The sequence below is a fragment of the Stegostoma tigrinum genome, chromosome 12 (genome assembly GCF_030684315.1).
Source record: "Stegostoma tigrinum isolate sSteTig4 chromosome 12, sSteTig4.hap1, whole genome shotgun sequence".
Taxonomy (NCBI): domain Eukaryota; kingdom Metazoa; phylum Chordata; class Chondrichthyes; order Orectolobiformes; family Stegostomatidae; genus Stegostoma; species Stegostoma tigrinum.
The window spans coordinates 33,040,149-33,059,684 of record NC_081365.1 but is presented as its reverse complement, the minus strand read 5'-3'; the positions used below and the strand labels follow the sequence as shown (position 1 = coordinate 33,059,684).

Below are 19,536 nucleotides of genomic sequence, written 5' to 3'. Positions count from 1 at the left end.
CTGGGTTAGATTTGCCCTGCTTTTGAGTACAGGACATACCTGGGCAATTTTCCACATCCATCCGCTCCCCCAACCCCACCTCCTGTTGGATATTCACCATCCCTCCTAACCTTCCACTCTATGATGCTGAACATTCTGTACTCAGCAAAGGTCTCAGCTTTATTCCGCTGCATCCCCACCTTAACGGATTTTGGGCATGACATGATATCAAACTCTTCCTCTGTTGTCTTCGCCTCCATGCCCATTTGTCTGGACAAGAGCCCTCTCCCCATCCCACAGACCCCTTAGCCCAGTTCGAACACTCTCCTTCCACCTGGACCCCTTCCTCTGGTCTTTTACTTGCACCTGGCCTGTTTATTGTCAACTGTCGACATGATATTGGTCGCCTCAATTTCTCTGCACCCCCCCTCATCAAATCTGACCTATCTCCCTCTGAGCTGACTGCACTCCATGCGTAGTAATAAGTTCTGAGGAAGGGTCACTAGACCCAAAATATTAACTCTGTTTTTTTCTTCACAGATGCTGCCAGACCTGCTGAGCCTTTCCAGCAACTTCTGTTTAAGTCCTGCCCTGGTTTGCCTTACCAAAATGCAACATCTCACATTTATCTAAATTTAACTCTATCTGCCACTCGATGGCTCACTGGCCCATCTGAACAAAGATCCATTGTGCATTGAGGTAACCTTCTCCACTGCCCACTACACCAATTTTGCTGTCATCTGCCAACTTACTAACCATGTCTCCTATATTCACATCTAAATCATTTTTATAAACGACAAAAAGCAGTGGACCCAACACTGATCTTTGCATGTCCTCAGTACTATTGCTGGAATACTGTCAGGGCCCATAGCCTTTACATAAAGTGCCTCCAGCCATTCCTTAATATCATGTGGAGTGAATTGAATTGGTTAAAGACTGTTGTTTGTCATGCTGGAGACCTCAGGAGATGGATCACCTACTTGGCATTTCTGGCTAAAGATGGCTGCAAATATTCCAACCTTGTCTTTTGTACTGACATGCTGAGCTCTTCTATCACTGAGGAGGGTAATGTCTGTGGAGCCTTCAGCTCCAGTTAGTTGTCCATCAACATTCTGATCTGGATGTGATAGGACTGCAGAGCTTAGATCTGATCCATGAGTCATGAGATTGTTCGATCTTGTCTATTGCATGCTGTTTCCTCTGCTTGACACATAAGTTGTTCTGTTTTGCATCTTCACTCGATTGACAATTCATTTTTTATGACTGCCTGGTGCTGCGAGCTTGCTGTCCTGTGCATTTCATTGAAACTGTTGATCTCTTGGCTTGAAGGTAATGATAGAATGGAATTTACGCTAGGCCATGAAGTGCAATATTATTGATTATAATTCTGCTGCTATTGATGGCTCACAGCACCTCATCAGTGTCTTGTTATAAGTTGCTAGATCTGTTTAAAATCTGTCTTGCACAATGCAAGATATTCTCCACGTAAAGACTGGACCTAGTCTCTATGTAGACTGCGTGGTAGTCACTCCTACTGATACTGTCATGGACAAAAACATATGCAAGAGGTAAATCATTGAAGTAAAATTTAATTTGATGTTTTTCCTCTTTTTGATTTCTTCAAAACTACAGCAGACCCAGTCTAATACATATGACCTTTAGGACTCTGCCAGTTCAGCCAGTAGTAGTGCTATTGAGCTCTTCTTAGTGATGGATATTGAGGCCCCTCACCCAGTCTGTTCTGTGACCTTGCCCTGCTTGATGCTCCTCTATTGGGGTCCATCTTGGAAGACTATGAACTAATCGGGGTTAGTTAGGAGTAGCTGGTAATCAGTAGGGAGTTTCGCTGTCCATGTTTGACCTGATGCTGTGAGACTTCATAGGGTCTGGATTTTGTGTTGAAGACTCCAAGGACAACTTCCTCCCAACTGTATATCACTTTATCACCATCTCTGGTGATTCGGTCCTGCTGTTACTTTTAGTCAGGTGGGGAAGCACCCTGAACGGGTGAAAAGGCAGTACAGAGGGGCAGCACGGTGGCTCAGTGGTTAGCACTGCTGCTTCACATTGCCAGGAACCCGAGTTCAATTCCAGCCTCAGACGACTGTCTGTGTGGAGTTTGCACGCTCTCCCTGTGTCTGCGTGGGTTTCCTCTAAGTGTTTCAGTTTTCTCCCACAGTCCAGAAATGTGCAAGTTAGGTGGATTGGCCATGCTAAATTGCCCATAATGTCTAGGGATGCATAGGTCAGGTGGATTAGCCATGGAAAATTCAGGGATGTGGTAGGTGGGTGAATCGAGGTGGGATGTACTTTGGAGAGTCTGTGTGGACTTGTTGGGCTGAATGGCCTGTTTCCAGCTGTAGGGATTCTATCATTTTATGATAGGGGGCATACAGGATTAGTGGTGAATGGGGGTTGGGCAGGGTGACACTGAGTGAGAAGAGATGTTGAAAGCATTAGTGACAGTGGTAGAGGAAGTGGTTTCAGTAGCAGAGATATACTGAGTGTGAGGTAGGTGTGTGAATAGAGAGACTTGAAGGGATATCTGACAAATTAGGTAGCAGGGCTAATTAAAAATATGGTTAGCAAGGCATATGGGACCCTGGTCTTTATAAAGAATAGAATAGTGTACAAAAACAAAGAAGCTATGAACTTTTTTATAAAACACGAGTTTGACCACAGCAGGAGTAGTGTCCAATTCTGAACATTTAAGAAGGACGTGGAGGCTTTTGTAGAGGCTACAGAAAAGATTTATGAGAGTGATTCCAAGAATGAGGGGTTTGATTTAAGCAGACAGATCAGAGATGATGAGAGAATAGAAAGTTTAGAGGAGTTTTGATCTGGATTAGTTGGTGTTGGTAGAGAGAAATTGTTCCCTGTGGAGTAAGGATCAAGAACCAGCGAACATAAATGTAGGGTGATTGGCAAAAGAGTGAGCAGCAATATGAAAGAAGTTTATTTCCCAGCAAGTGGTCAGGATCGGGAATGTGCAGCCTGACGGATGAGCGGAAGCACATTTGGTTAAATACCTGGAAGTACCAAAGAGGAAGTTTGTGGAGGGTTGCAGGGGAAAGGTGGAGGTATGGGACTGGCTGAACTGGTGTTGCAGAGAGACAGTAAATACTCTGCAGGTCAAATGTGCTGTTTTATTGTTTGGCTTTGATGTTGATGTAGATCGAGGAACCTCTGTACAAAAGGTGGAACATGCAACCTGGTGATAAAATGATGCTGATCATGACGGAAGCAAAAGGAATGTTTGCCTGGTTCCTTAGTGCTTGGTGCAGGATAATTTGACGTATGCTACCCTTCCAGGAGATGAGAATTGTGACCTGCTTGAAGGACAGAAGTTTCTTCACATATGAAAACAAAATCTGAAGTTGTGCAGAGTTTATACAATCAGGAACAAACCATTGCCAATGATATTTGTATAGTTTGGAGTTGCCATTTTGGTTCACTTTACAGGAAACACCTGAAACACCAGCAGTAGATGCTTTGAACTCCCACAAAATTAATTTTGTCTCCTGCTGTTTGGAGATTCAGTTCTTACTGCTGACTTGGGCATTAAGGTGAGCCCCACTTTGTTAAAATTGAACAGATGATTGATAAGTATCAAGGATTTGTGAAAACACCAAGGTTTGTTTTCAATATTGTCGTGACTGCCTTAAAAGATATTGAAATCAACTGTAAAGTGCAGAGATTAAACACGCAGATTGTGGAATCAATGATCAGTATTAAGTTGGATAAACATAAGGTTATTCATAAATAAGAAGCAAGTGCATCATGTACAGTACATTAGTAAAGGTGTGAGTGAACATTACAGAATGGAAACATGTTTGTACCATTTTTACAAGGTTGCTGTAACTTGTCCCCTGAAGTCTCAGCAGACATTCACTTCAGTGTTTTGTGTGCCATCCCTGGGTCTGGACATGAGTAGAGTGTGAATTCACAAAAGTTTTTTAATGCTCATCCACTGACATCAAGAAGGAGTGTGAGAATCGCAATGAAAAGGCAGCATGGTGGCTCAGTGGTTAGCACTGCTGCCTCACAACACCAGGGACACCGGTTTGATTCCAGCCTCAGGTGACTGTCTGCGTGGAGCTTGCATGTTCTCTCTGTGACTGTGCGGATTTCCTCCTGATGCTCTGTTTTCCTCTCACAGTCCAAAGATGTGCAAATTAGGTGGATTGGCTATCCTAAATTGCCCAGGGATATTTAGATTAGGGGTTAGACAATGGGAAGTGGGGGAGTGGATCTGGGTAGGATGCTCTTCAGCGGGGCTGTGCGGACTTGTTGGGCAAAATGGCCTGTTTTCACACTGTAAGGATTCTATGCAAAGTCACCCGATTTTCTGGAATGACAGAACTGTAGTGGACCAATAGTGATAAAGTTGAGTACCATTCGATGTATCATTCTTTGGTTGTGCAGTTACCTATAATATCTGCACGTTCAGGTGGAGTGTAAGGGTAAGATTGGATGAGGTAGAACTAGTTATTTTTTATTGAACAGAATCGGCCTATGTTCTCCGGAGTTTAGAATAAGTAGAGGTGACCTGATTGATTCTTGAAGGTCTTGTCAGGGTGAATTCTGATCACCCCTCTCCAGGAGTTGCGAAGTCTGGAGCTGGGTGCTTTTGTCGCTGGATAATTAATTGACTGCTTAAGAATGAGATAAGAAGAAATTTCTTCACTTAGACAGTTAAGAATCTTTGCCATTTTTTTTATTCCAGAGTGTTGTGGATGCTCAAGTTGTTGAAGTAAGCAATATGGGGTTAGGGCAGGAAAAGTAGAAGGATCAGGTGTTTTCATACTAAATGATAGAGCAGGCTTGAGAAGCAGTACTAATGCTGTTATTTCTTATGGTTGTTCTTATATGTATCTGAACTAGGTCGGAATTTAGAAAAAGAAACCAAAAGTTATATGAATTAGAGAAGCGATTAGAACTGAACGTGATTCAGTACTTAATTAAAATGATACCAATTTTGGATATTTAGTTGTCTCTAACAGAGATTCAATGGGTTGCTTTGAATCTATGATATGGCAAACTGATCAAGACTAAGCAGAACAAATAGCCATTATTCATGCCACACTTACTTACACTCTCATTAACTGTCAGTTTTCAGAACTGTACGAGCCATCTATATTGGGAAAATATTACCTAAAATCTGTCATCACTGCATTTAGGTGAGTACAAGAATGTTCTTAAAATTCTTTCGTATAATTCTGAGTCAGTTTAGTTCTGTTTGCTAATTTTCAGATTTATTAACAAAGTATAATCCAGAGGTGATTGGTAAGTCGATATATTTGTGTTAAAATCACCGGTTTATGTACAGGTAAATATTTCTTGACACACATATTCATGGCTCTGTAAAGGAAATGGTTATTTCTATTCTGGTAGACTTCTTTTAAATGTGTTCCTTCCACTGTTTTACAAATCTTACCCTTGTATTAGCTGTGTTCCCTGTGAAAAATGTATCCATATAGGGAGTACTTGATATGTATATGTATGAGCGGACTCTTTAGGCATCATGGGGCTCCTCCTATGTAGTTTTTCCAGCACCAGTTTATGATTCCCTTTGTGACTAGATCAGGAAATTCGGCCGTCTCAATTTTGAGAACTAGAATTTAAGGCATTTGTCTGGAAATTGTGCAAAGTATCATATCACAGCATGGGCTTCTACCCTGTGACCGATGATTGCCTCATTGAAAGCCAGTGTTTTATCTAATGACATTAACATGGCAGTTTTTTGTTGTCGGTGGTTTATCATTGCCTCCCACTTTCAGGGATAAGACAAAAAAACAGACCTCAAGTCTACCTCAGCTGGAATGGAAATCAATCTCTCACAATTCTGAATTACATGCCATTCAACTGACTGAACTGGGACCTTGTCCATAAAGTGTAATGCTTAAAACATTGTGCTTTTTCCTTGAAGTACTTAACAGGCAAAATAATATATTACTTAAATGTTTTTCTTAAAGCAAAATTATGGTTACCATAGCAAAGTGATAGAATTGGCATGTTTCAATTCAAGCTGTCTAATTAGAAAGCTTGACAAGCCCTCTTGTGGTGCAGTGGCAGTGTCCCTTCCCCTGGACTGGCTCTCCCCCTAACTCTACCTCCGGTTCCAGTCCCACCTGCTCCAGAGGTATGTAATAATGTCTCTGAACAGGCTGATTGGAAAAAGAAGGGCAAATCAAAGGAAATCAGAAGGCTTAACACACCCTTCTGTGGCACAGTGGTACTACCCCTGCCAATGGAGTGGGAGACCTGGGTTCAAGTTCCACCTTCTCGAGATGTGTTTAACAACATCTTTGAGCAGGTTGAATAGAAAAATACGTTAAATAAAAAAAATTAGAGAGGTTAACTCATTAGGGCATCACTTGAACCAATAGCATCAGTTGGCAATTGATCCATTATGGCTATATCCAAACATTTTGTTCATTTTGGACCAGGAGAGACAAAGAAAAGCAGGTTGTATTTTAAGCCTAAGATAATAAAATGTGAGGCTGGATGAACACAGCAGGCCAAGCAGCATCTCAGGAGCACAAAAGCTGACGTTTCGGGCCTAGACCCTTCATCAGAGAGGGGGATGGGGTGAGGGTTCTGGAATAAATAGGGACAGAGGGGGAGGCGGACCGAAGATGGAGAGTAAAGAAGATAAGTGGAGAGAGTATAGGTGGGGAGGTAGGGAGGGGATAGGTCAGTCCAGGGAAGACGGACAGGTCAAGGAGGTGGGATGAGGTTAGTAGGTAGCTGGGGGTGTGGCTTGGGGTGGGAGGAAGGGATGGGTGAGAGGAAGAACCGGTTCGGGAGACAGAGACAGGTTGGACTGGTTTTGGGATGCAGTGGGTGGGGGGGAAGAGCTGGGCTGGTTGTGTGGTGCAGTGGGGGGAGGGGATGAACTGGGCTGGTTTAGGGATGCAGGTGGGGAAGGGGAGATTTTGAAACTGGTGAAGTCCACATTGATACCATTAGGCTGCAGGGTTCCCAGGCGGAATATGAGTTGCTGTTCCTGCACCCTTCGGGTAGCATCATTGTGGCACTGCAGGAGGCCCATGATGGAGATGTCATCTAAAGAATGGGAGGGGGAGTGGAAATGGTTTGCGACTGGGAGGTGCAGTTGTTTGTTGCGAACTGAGCGGAGGTGTTCTGCAAAGCGGTCCCCAAGCCTCCGCTTGGTTTCCCCAATGTAGAGGAAGCCACACTGGGTACAGTGGATGCAGTATACCACATTGGCAGATGTGCAGGTGAACCTCTGCTTAATGTGGAATGTCATCTTGGGGCCTGGGATAGGGGTGAGGGAGGAGGTGTGGGGGCAAGTGTAGCATTTCCTGCGGCTGCAGAGGAAGGTGCCGGGTGTGGTGGGGTTGGAGGGCAGTGTGGAGCGAACAAGGGAGTCACGGAGAGAGTGGTCTCTCCGGAAAGCAGACAGGGGTGGGGATGGAAAAATGTCTTGGGTGGTGGGGTCGGATTGTAAATGGCGGAAGTGTCGGAGGATGATGCGTTGTATCTGGAGGTTGGTAGGGTGGTGTGTGAGAACGAGGGGGATCCTCTTTGGGAGGTTGTGGCGGGGGCGGGGTGTGAGGGATGTGTTGCGGGAAATACGGGAGACGCGGTCAAGGGCGTTCTCGATCACTGTGGGGGGAAAGTTGCGGTCCTTGAAGAACTTGGACATCTGGGATGTGCGGGAGTGGAATGTCTTATCGTGGGAGCAGATGCGGTGGAGGCGGAGGAATTGGGAATAGGGGATGGAATTTTTGCAGGAGGGTGGGTGGTAGGTGGTGCATTCTGGGTAGCTGTGGGAGTTGGTGGGCTTGAAATGGACATCAGTTACAAGCTGGTTGCCTGAGATGGAGACTGAGAGGTCCAGGAAGGTGAGGGATGTGCTGGAGATGGCCCAGGTGAACTGAAGGTTGGGGTGGAAGGTGTTGGTGAAGTGGATGAACTGTTCGAGCTCCTCTGGGGAGCAAGAGGCGGCGCCGATACAGTCATCAATGTACCGGAGGAAGAGGTGGGGTTTGGGGCCTGTGTAGGTGCGGAAGAGGGACTGTTCCACGTAACCTACAAAGAGGCAGGCATAGCTGGGGCCCATGCGGGTGCCCATGGCCACCCCCTTAGTCTGTAGGAAGTGGGAGGAGTCAAAAGAGAAGTTGTTGAGGGTGAGGACGAGTTCAGCTAGGCGGGTGAGGGTGTCGGTGGAGGGGGACTGGTCGGGCCGGCGGGACAGGAAGAAGCGGAGGGCCTTGAGGCCATCTGCATGCGGAATGCAGGTGTGTAGGGACTGGACGTCCATGGTGAAGATGAGGTGTTGGGGGCCAGGGAATTGGAAGCCCTGGAGGAGGTGGAGGGCGTGGGTGGCCTCATTGCCTCATTGGCAATGCTGTACTGATGTTTTAGCTCCAAGTTTCATCCTTCTCTGTTCATATTTGTAATTTTCTTCTGGCTCTAGATTTTCCACCCATCTTGCATTGGTTTTTCAAAAAAAAACTAAGGTAGTGAGGAAGAGAGGCTGGAGGTAGTACTGCAAAATGGATGTGAATGTCCTTCTCTAGATCCCCATCTATTCCTAATGTCCTCCAAGTTCCAGTTAGAAGTGGCTGGTGATGTACAACACATCTCTACATTGGTGGGTGTACGGTAGTGATACTGCAATGATGAAAATACATTGTGGTGCCCAGATTCAATTCTAAAAATAGCAAAATTATATCTAGTTGACAACAGCTGTGATGCCAATTTCAAAAATGTTAATCTGTTTAACTGGCACTTCAGTGGCTGGGAACAATGAGATAATGAAGCAGGCTTCTGAATTCTGTTGAACAAAATCTGTGTCCATCCTGCAGGTGGATTAACTGAAAAAAGCAAGCATTATGCAAATAATGCCAGAACAGAAAATTGGCAAACACCAGAGGACAACTTTGTGGTCCACTGAAGACCTGGCATGCTAAAGAGTCTCTCTGATGAAGGGTCTAGGCCCGAAGCATCAGCTTTTGTGCTCCTGAGATGCTGCTTGGCCTGCTGTGTTCATCTAGCCTCACATTTTATTATCTCGGATTCTCCAGCATCTGCAGTTCCCATTATCTCTGATGCTAAAGAGTCAGCCTATTTTTGCAAAAGCAGACGTCCCATGCTCTAGAATCAAACCAAAACATTTAATTGCAATTGAAATATTCCAAATGTACAATCATTACATTTAATAGAGTAAGTTACCTGTGCCTATAACACAATGCAATGACTATAAAACATTATAGAAATTTTTTACCTGGTTTTATTAATATAAGAAAATAAGTACATTTTCCAAATTGAAAAGCGATGGTATGACATTAAATTGTTAATTTATTCATCTTATATCACAAGCCACTGATTTCACAGGGCAGTACTTACTCTCTGTGTTAATCTTATTTCTTTGTGAGTGCATTTTCTTCTGCATCAGCAGCTCTGTATTTCCAGACTCTGGTGTTTACTGTTTTGTACCTCAGAAACCAACTGTAGCCATTTCACTCCATCCCAAGTCTAGACCCTTGCCTTGCAACCTAGGGCCTTATTTCTGAACTAGTTTGAAGCTGTACTGTGCTCCAGCCCTGGCCTTATTTATTGCTTCACGGATATTGAGCTCAATCTTGAATACAGCTATTTACTGCTGCATCAATGGTCATACATCCAACTAACACACACAGACACACACACGGACACACACACACAGACACACACACGGACACAGACACACACACACAGACACACGCACACACACACAGACACACACACACAGACACACACACATACGAAGGGAGGGAGTGCATGAGATACATTGATTCAGGTTAAGAAAAATAAAGACTTTGAGGGAAACTCCGAAAGAGCGAGGAAAGAATGGCAACGTGGGCATTAAAGGTGAAACTGAAAGGAGCACCTGTAGGGAGATTGAATAAATGCTCAGTTTTTGATGTGTGCTATGGCAATTCAAAGCTTAGTATCAGGGATAAAATATGTAGTCAGCTTTTGATTGCCAGTTTCCATGTCAGTTTTTTTTTCAGTTGCATATATGTGAAAGTTCTGAGATATTTTCACTTCTCTTACTGTTGCAGTGAAGGAGAAGAAGGGCTTCGGGCATATTATTGGAGTAAGTTCTCAGCTCCAGAGAATGTAGCACACTACATCAAAAATGCAACCACATCTAACTTGCAACAAGTTAATGGCAAAAAGCTGAAAGTGGCCATGCTGAACTCTTCTGAAGAGATATCCTCCACCGAAGAAGATTTCGATGTTTACGCAGTTGAGCTGTTTGGTAGTGTTTTTACATCCATAAATTGAAGATTTGTGCAGTTGAGTCTATTGGTTTTCTATTATTCATATTCTTTTGAGTAATCACTGTCTTTTCTACTTTTTGCAGCTTCAGGATCTGAAGAGTATGACTTGACAGTAAAGTCAGGTAAACGTGTTTTAAATCCAGCTCTTATTATGTGTATATATCCCACTGATAGACATGAATATTAGTTCACATGACTGGGTGCTCCTATTGTTATTACATGGAGGCTGATTTGGATTTTGAGACGGTTGAAGGTGATGGCCAGGGATCATTGGTGGGCCACTCACATATTTGCAGTGGCCACAAGCAGCTGGTCAGTGTTGAGCAGGGGCAGAGAACAATACAATTTTGAATGGCTGTTGCACAACCTTAGAACATAAATGAATACATCTCTTAAAAAGAGACATCATTTCACTTGGAGCACTTAGTAGTTGCTGTAAGCATTTATTCACAGCAGCATAAGATGCCAAAAACAAGAGCTTTAAGGTTCAGTGACAATGGTGGAAATCCCAGTAGAGAAAGTGAAGCCCCCTTATGCTCATATCATTCTGGAATCCCTGCACAGCCTTGAAAACAAACCTTGGTGAAAAAAAGCTTAAGTGTTAAATGCTGGACCCATCATCCGAAGGACAAGGATTCGGTGCTGCAGGAACTTAACAACATTTCAAGGTGAAGAATGAGAACAATATCTCGCTAGCTCAGTCTCTCTGCATTAGTCCTTACCTCACTTTTCTTACCCACTGCTGCACTCCAAACCTTTCTTTCTTCCATTTTAATCTTCTTCAACCACAGCAAATTTCTGCGCTATTTTAAACCGTTGCAACCTTCATACACTCACCTGCAGCTGATGCTCCTAAACCACATGCACACAGTAACTGTGTTCAGCTGGTCACATCTGCCAGCCCTTTTATTCTTCTGCTGCTTTCCTTAGTGGTGGGTTTTGTTGCACATGAAAAGCTCCCTAGCCTTTTCCAAACTTGTTGCTTTGCCCTCTCAACATGCAACTGAGCTGAACATGTCGAGCAACACATGAATCATATTCTAACTCTCGCACATTTTCTTTGCAGGACAAATGGGCTACAATGAAAGTAGAGATGCCGAGACTACTTTGCATAGATAGAGCAGGAATCCACAATTTTTATTAAGTGAGGACAGCTCAGGAGTTATGGCAATGGCAAAGCTAGAAGAATTTTCATCAAGGTTGCCCATTTTTTATTTTACTATTTCTGTTTCCTTTGGAAACATACATATAAGCACAGAGAGAAGGCTGGAGGGAGAATAGCCTGCCAGAAGAAGTACCATTACTTGCTCCCTTCTTCACAATCAACAGTGTTATTGAGTTAGATAGTGAGCTAGTGGGGAGATGCAAGGTGTTTCATAAAGCCAAGTGACTGCAATGCAGTGACCAGAGGAAGGGAGATTCTGCTGAAGACTAGAGTACAGAGATGGCAATTTCAGAAGCCCGTCCTACAAAAAGGAATGTTTTCATATCAGTGACAATTTTTGGAGGTATTTGACAGCGTGCCTGGGTGCTGCTGCAGCAATGTGCTTGAGAGGATGGACGTGTACAGTTTCAACTTGTGCATCATGCTGGCCAGTAACATTAGTACTCTGCAGCTTACCATGGGGCACTATCACCAGCACCTTGTACTGTGTTTGGAGTCTAACTCTGTTAACTCTCTCAAGGTAATAATGATGGAATCTGTTGAACCTTTTGAAAACACTTTTATTTTGTACATTTTGCTCAATACCTGCATTCTTTTCACATGGTTAGAACCTCTGCTCACTTCCAGCTCTTGATTCTTAATCATATCACTCTTCCATCACCATCATCATCATTATCATTATGGATGCTTTTGATGTTAATCCCATTACATTCTCTTCAGTTTTTTACAGCTCATCATCGAAGTGTCAGGATATGGAAGTTTTAACAAATAAAGCAACAAAATTCCCGTTTTAAGCTATTTTCCTCCTTTCTTTATTTTAGCTCTGTTTCCGGCTTGTGAGTAAGCTTTTCCCTAAATTTACCTGTGCCACTCTTTAGTCAGTCACTGGGAGGTTCTCCAAATTGATCCAGGAGCTATGCCCATTGATTTGTTAGTCTCTCAATGGGCATATGTCTGGTCTCTCCTTGGTATCTCACTGTTAAGGTGCAGGCAAACATCAACATTTTTTGGATGTGGAATTGTAGCTGTCAGCTCTTACAGTTATATTGCAAACTACAGCACAGTGGAGCACCACCACATTGTGTCACTGGAATGTTCTTTATCACAGCTGTAGAGGAGCATTATACTTCCCACAATATAGCTGACAAACATTAGCTGTGACATTCTCCTATTTGAAATATTCTATCCATTGGTCTTGTTTTTCTCCCATTACTTTGCACATTTTCATCTTTAATATTTCTGTCTTACCAGAGAAATTTGAAGTGCTTTGTAGATTTTGTCTTGGTCTATTTAATAACCTTGAATTGTCAACTTTAGCAATGTAATATGTTTCAACTGATGTAACTTAATCCTTCATTAGCTCTGACATCGACAAAATTATAACATGGCCAGTGCAATTTTTATTGAACATATATATCTCCCACCTGCCTAATGACAATGAATAATATTGCAGAATATCAAGCCACAATGGAACCAATGAAAACTCCAGTTCTTTGGTGTGCTACATTAATTAGTTAATGCCTGTGGTAGGGTCTGACTGTTCACAAACTGGTCACCACATTAACGTACTGAACAGAGGCTGTGCTTCACAAAGTAAACATTATGTGACAGTTCCAAGATAAATAAATGGCAGTCTTTTTCTTTGAAGTAGTAGGTCAGCGAGATCCTGCCGTGAATTAGAGTGCACAAAATGGGAAACTTCAACCATAACTGTAACATGAAAACTGAAAGGAAATGTATTTGTTTCCTGTTGTGAACAATTATTAATGTTGTATCTTATTCAAAAGTGCAGTTTTAGAGATGGTTAGATAATTACATGAATAGGTTTGCTGGATACCACATTGCTTTTATCAGTAGCTTAAACCCACTGCACAATCCATAGTTCGTTACGCAATTAGTTCACTAATACACTTTATCAGTTGTTAAAAATTAGTTGTTATTGAATAAAGTCTATTATCAGTGAGACTAAATCTGTTGTATTGATACCAAAATAGTCGCACTTCTGTGTTGTTTTACAAATAAGCAGGCTTCAGTACAATTCATTTGCTGATGAGACTGAGTATTGGCCCTTTATAAAAGGCTGTGTATAGACAATTCTATATTACAGCTGAGTTGTTTATTTATCCACTATATTTTACACCGAGGACAACAAGCGAATTGTGTAATTAAAATGAACTACTATGGATTCTGCTAAGGACTGATAACAAATGTTTACAATATGAAGTGTTGTCTGCTCAATTTTGATAGTCAAAGTTTTCTACCTTTTGAATCATTGGAGACCATTTCTTCAATGTACAATTAAAGATACATGCCAAAACACTGTGCAAGTCCTGAAGTGCGGGCCTAAGTGGGAACTGCCCAAGAAGTTTATATTTCTGAAGGGAAATGGCTCTGCTGCCCACGAACAAATGTCTTCAGCTATATTTGAGTTGGACACTTTGGTGCAGATCCAGGAAGCGTACATGGGCAGTTTCCCAGGAAATTGATGGATTAAAATCTTATCCAACACCTGGAGTAACCCCATATTCTCTCCTGAATGACCATTCCTCCTCCAACCCAAATTGAATTGACTATAACCCATCCTGGCTACACCTAACTGACCATCCGACTACCCACCAACTTGATGTGACTGACTCATTGACCTGACTAAAACACTGTCCCCACCTGAGCACTCCTGCCCTGACTACCCACTAACCTATCACAACCATGAAAGACCTCACAACTTAGTAATTTTTAGAACATTCTTCCAAAGCTTTCTCCCATGGTGATGCCATTTAGTGGCTTCAACATTGTTGTGACCCCACTGTGAGAACTTAACCCGGGGTGGAAGGAAGGATCAGTGAGAGCAGAGAGTGCAGAAGAGTGAACATGTGAGAACTGGACTGGGCTGTGCTGTGCTGGGGAAAGAGCTACACAATAGTCGTTGCTGTCTCTGAGCTCACATCCTCAACACTTGGGGCCCCAAGCCCCTGAACCCAACCCCACTCTTTGAGAAGCCCTCTTGTAGGAAATTAGTCAGCCTTTATTCACTACTATTTCCATGATTATAGTATGAATCTCATGTGTTATATTACCATAACAACAGTGAGAGACTGGCAGATCCCTTTTAGAATTTAAACTATACTTCCTCTGCTTGTTGGGGTAGGTCTGTAGGTTGTTTTCAAGCCAGTGGAAATAATTTATTCTCTAGCAATATGCTTCATGTAGAGCCAGTACAATACAGAGCAAAACATTCAAGCCTCAAACAGGGTTAGAGATTTTTTTCAAAATTCTGAAATTACTTTAGGACATCTTCGCATAGACCGACATTACCTTGGCAGATTTTTGGCAGTAAGTTCATTTGCCAGTGGTTGCCAAGAAAGTTCTGCTGGAATTCAGTGGCCAGTGGAGAGGATCGTTGAGGAATCCAGTTATCATTCCCTGCAAGAATTGGTAATTTGGATCATCCTTGCTTTTAAAAGGGTCTGGTTCAATATTTGTTAAGAACTAGAATTACAGCTAAAAACATTGCTTAATAGAAGAACTGAACATTTCATTTCAAAATGGAATAAAGTATTTTTCTGTGAAGGAGATTGCTGGGTTTATGGGAGAAAAATCATAGCCTTGTATGCTCTGGCATCTGGATTTCCACTGGTTCATATGTTTCTTTTTGAATTAACAAATTTTTATTACCTTAAGTATTGTATAATTTCTCAAAGCCTTAATTGATATTATGGGCTGTAAGAGTTTTTATTTAGATTGTCTTTCAGTTCGTTGATTTCAGCATGAAAATCGTAACCTTCAGAAAGCCAGAATTTACAGTCTACAAGTGAGATGGGGGGTTGGGTTTGGTTGATCTGTGCTGAGAAGATTGAAATAAATCCAGGAAAAACTTAAACCTGATAGTAGGCAGGAGTGCATGGTTGACCAGCTTCTCAGGGTAATGCACCTCTGAAGGGTTCATGCATGTGAACAAACCAGCATTTGTAAATTGCCAAATGCAAAAGTCCCTGATAAAGAAGTTAGTGATTTCATGCAGGGTTTAAAAGGAAACATAAAGCATTACTAATGTGAAAAATGTAGAAATCTATTAACAGGATAGGAATTTATTTGTGAATTACAATACTTAGCCATTTTTATTTATAACTACAAGGCAGTATGGCATTATAAATGTTTAACAGTTGTTAAATAATAAGGGAATTCAAAGTTGTTGGCTAAAATTCTGGTTTTACTTGGACCTTTGCTTGTAGTATGTGTTTCCTTCAATCTCTTTGTTTTGAATACTGTATTGCACCTATTGCCATTTTAAATTATCTTTGCAATTTGAACACATTACAAAATATGGTGGTTATGTTTTGTGTTGTTAACTTTGATTCATTCTCTCATTTTGCAGCGATTTCTTTTGATCTATATGCAAAACCAGGCAACAATCGGACGCTGACATTAACACTCCCAAAGAGATCCTATTACCAGTGGCGACTCCGAGTTCCAGCAGGCCATATTGTACACTTAGTGATCTTGACCCTTCATGGAGCAATTCCAGGAAACTGTGCAATCCATAAACTATCAGCCTATGATTTCCTACTTCCTGTACAGAACAAAATAATAACACGGTAAGACAATAGGCATTTGGCGTGATTTAATTCAATATAGTGAAACCGTATATTCATGCCACAGTGGTGATGTTACCTCCTAGCTGAAACATTTGGTTCCTTAAAGGAATAAATGTGAAATTTTACCTTTGTTTTACTGACTTCTGGTGTTTCATCAAAAATAAGTATAGTGGTACTACAAAGAGTTAGGGCTAACCTGGAATCTAACCTGAGACCACCACCTCTGCAAAGTTTTCTGTTGGCTTTTCATGCAGTAGTCCCAGCTCGAAGTGTATCAATCGTGGTTATAGTTTTTGAATCATGTTTCTGTATTTGCATCAGGTATTCCATGCAAAGCACCAAAACAAATGCTGATAACTGCGTCCAGTTTTGGGCGCCCTATTATAGGAAAGATGTGGATGCTTTGGAGAGGGTTCAGAGGAGGTTTACCAGGATGCTGCCTGGACTGGAGGGCTTATCTTATGAAGAGAGGTTGACTGAGCTCGGTCTCTTTTCATTGGAGAAAAGGAGGAGGAGAGGGGACCTAATTGAGGTATACAAGATAATGAGAGGCATAGATAGAGTTGATAGCCAGAGACTATTTCCCAGGGCAGAAATGGCTAGCACGAGGGGTCATAGTTTTAAGCTGGTTGGTGGAAAGTATCGAGGGGATGTCAGAGGCAGGTTCTTTACGCAGAGAGTTGTGAGAGCATGGAATGCGTTGCCAGCAGCAGTTGTGGAAGCAAGGTCATTGGGGTCATTTAAGAGACTGCTGGACATGTATATGGTCACAGAAATTTGAGGGTGCATACATGAGGATCAATGGTCGGCACAACATTGTGGGCTGAAGGGCCTGTTCTGTGCTGTACTGTTCTATGTTCTATGTTCTATGTTCTATCTAACTTCATGGATTCTTGTGACTAAGGAGTCACCATTAGTGATGATCAACAGAAATATAAATAAATAGAATATAAAAGCAGTGAAGTGCTGCTGAGCCTTTATAAGGCTCTAGTTAGGCCCCAGTTAGAATACTGTGTCCAATTTTGGGCCCCACACCTCAGGAAGGACATACTAGCCCTGGAGCATGTCCAGCGGAGATTCACATGGATGATCCCTGGAATGGTAGGTTTAACGTATGATGAACGGTTAAGGATCCTGGGATTGTACTCATTAGAGTTTAGAAGGTTGAGGGGAGATCTAATAGAAACTTACAAGATAATGTATGGTTTAGAAGGGGTGGATGCTAGGAAGTTGTTTCCGTTAGGCGGGGAGACTAGGACCCGTGGGCACAGCCTTAAAATTAGAGGGAGTAAATTTAAAATAGAAATGAGACAACATTTCTTCAGCCAGAGAGTGGTGGGCTTGTGGAATTTATTGCCGTAGAGTGCAGTGGAGGCTGGGATGTTGGATGCCTTCAAGGCAGAGATCGACAAATTCTTGATCTCAAAAGGAATCAAGGGCTATGGGGAGAGTGCAGGGGAGTGGGGTTGAAATGCCCATCAGCCATGATTTAAATGGTGGAGTGGACTTGATGGGCCGAATGGCCTTACTTCCACTCCTATGTCTTATGGTCTTATGGTCTTATATCTATTATAGAAGTCTTAAATTGACACAAGCCAATTTGGAGAACCACCCAGAAAGTTCCTGAGCAAAATTGCTTTCATTGTCCATGTTTAGATCTGTGGGGTTTTTATATGAAGTGAACTGTTTTTGGAAACTCATGTGTAAATGTACTGAAATTTAAATACTTTCAGTTTATTACAAGTAACCCCAGTGGTCATAAATACAAAGAACTATTATGAAAACATGAACATTTAAAATTCTTCACCAACTTCAGGTATCAGTGACAAAGACCTAAAACATTCAATTACAAATACCTATTTCTAGCCCAGATCAAACAAAAATGTTACCCACTCACACATTTCCAGGAGTATTGTGGCTGGACTTCTAAGGCAGGAGAAGTCCAACAAACCACACAGGAGGTGGTGGAATGGATTGGTACAAAAACCATGTTCATTTCTTATGGTAATAGCTGTTGTATTTCATGTTTAAAGGCTCCAGAAGCCAATATGATAGCAACTGAGAGAAGGTAAGTATCCAAGATAAGTGAAGAAGTAGGACTGAAGATGGTGTGAAGGAGAGGAAGGTAGGTATGTGAGGGTACGGTGTACCAGGTGGATTTGAGTGTACAAGACACTGGGCTAGTAATCTAGAAACCCTAGGCTAATGTCAAACGACATGGGTTTAAATCCCATCAGAGCTGAAATTCAATTTCAGCATAAATCTGGAATAAATACCAACCCTTTTGCTGACACTAGAGTCACCATTGACTGTTGTTCAAACGCAATTGGTTATTAATGTATTTTCAAGAACAAAGTCTGCCATCATTAGCTTATATTTCTGAGTAGTTAGGGATAGGTAGTAATTGTCGGCCTAGCCAGCATTGTCATCTTGCCATCAACAAATTTTTTGAGAAGGTGGGATGGGTTAGATGTCAGAGACAGTAGTCATGTATTTGGGGATGAAGGAAAGTCGATGGATGTTTGATAATGGGGCTCAGTCAAGTCATTGTGTTGGGTGAGTGTAACATCAGTCAGATGGCTGTGGGAGAGGGGTTAGATGCTCGGGATGGGACCTGTGTGAGTAACTGAGCTTCCAGTGGTGAGTCGGAGAGGCGGAGGCCAATTTCATGTTTAACCAGGATTTAGAACAAGACATAATCCCTCTAATTAAGGGAAGTAAATCAGAAGCTGCTGAAGTGTCTGATTCTAACTCAGATTTGAGGATGTTTTCAGAGGGTTCCAGATGTCAGGCAATTGTCTATTGGAAGTTTAAACTTCCCAAGCAATTGCAATGTAGTCAGTGCATACCCCTGAGAGGTCTCAACATGCACCTTTCAGTATATACCTGGTCCAAGACAATCCAGACACTGGAAGATGTGGGCCTGTATTTAACACAGTATGAACTGGTATATAATTTTTTGTAAAATAACTGTGCTGCAAGCAGAGTTCTCCAGGCAGTGTTATTGTTAAATGCTTATGGAAAATATAGTTCAGGTTCAATTTTCTGTTCTTCATGTTTAAGATTTTTGAAAGTGAAGGAATTCTTCAATGCAATTTTTCTAATGAAGGTGCATAAGTAAGAGAAACTTCTCCCATACCGCCAATCAAATAAGTCTAAATTCAGCAAGTTCTTCAAGTTGATTAAAAAAACTCAATTACTTCTTTTTCAGTTGGTGTGGCTCACCTGTAACTTGGAATCCTCCGGTTATCAGATTGACTTCATCAGGCAATGTAATGTTGGTGACATTTTCATCAAATGTACCAAGAGTTGGTTCTGTATTTAAAGCATATTTTGAGGCTGTTCGAAAAAGAGGTAGTTTTCAGTTTTTTGTGTTAATATTCACATGACAGATCAGAACTTGATTATTGCTGAAAAAAAATTGTTCAAACATTTTGTTTGCGAATCATCAGAATGGATGCAAAAATATCAAATTTCAAAAGGAACAACAATTTATACGGCA

The 19,536-nt window shown here is 42.0% G+C and overlaps 1 protein-coding gene across 1 annotated transcript in view; it reads left to right on the top strand.

Annotated features, from left to right (window-relative positions):
* Positions 1-19,536, top strand: part of LOC125457042 (suppressor of tumorigenicity 14 protein homolog) — a gene marked incomplete at its 5' end in the record, with an annotated part of 66,639 nt that overhangs the window by 4,897 nt on the left and 42,206 nt on the right. Inside the window, 5 exons of the mRNA XM_048540735.2 lie at positions 5,092-5,159; positions 10,056-10,255; positions 10,361-10,399; positions 15,815-16,034; positions 19,246-19,388. Coding sequence (XP_048396692.2) covers positions 5,092-5,159; positions 10,056-10,255; positions 10,361-10,399; positions 15,815-16,034; positions 19,246-19,388 — 670 coding nt within the window. The remainder of the gene's footprint in view (positions 1-5,091; positions 5,160-10,055; positions 10,256-10,360; positions 10,400-15,814; positions 16,035-19,245; positions 19,389-19,536) is intronic.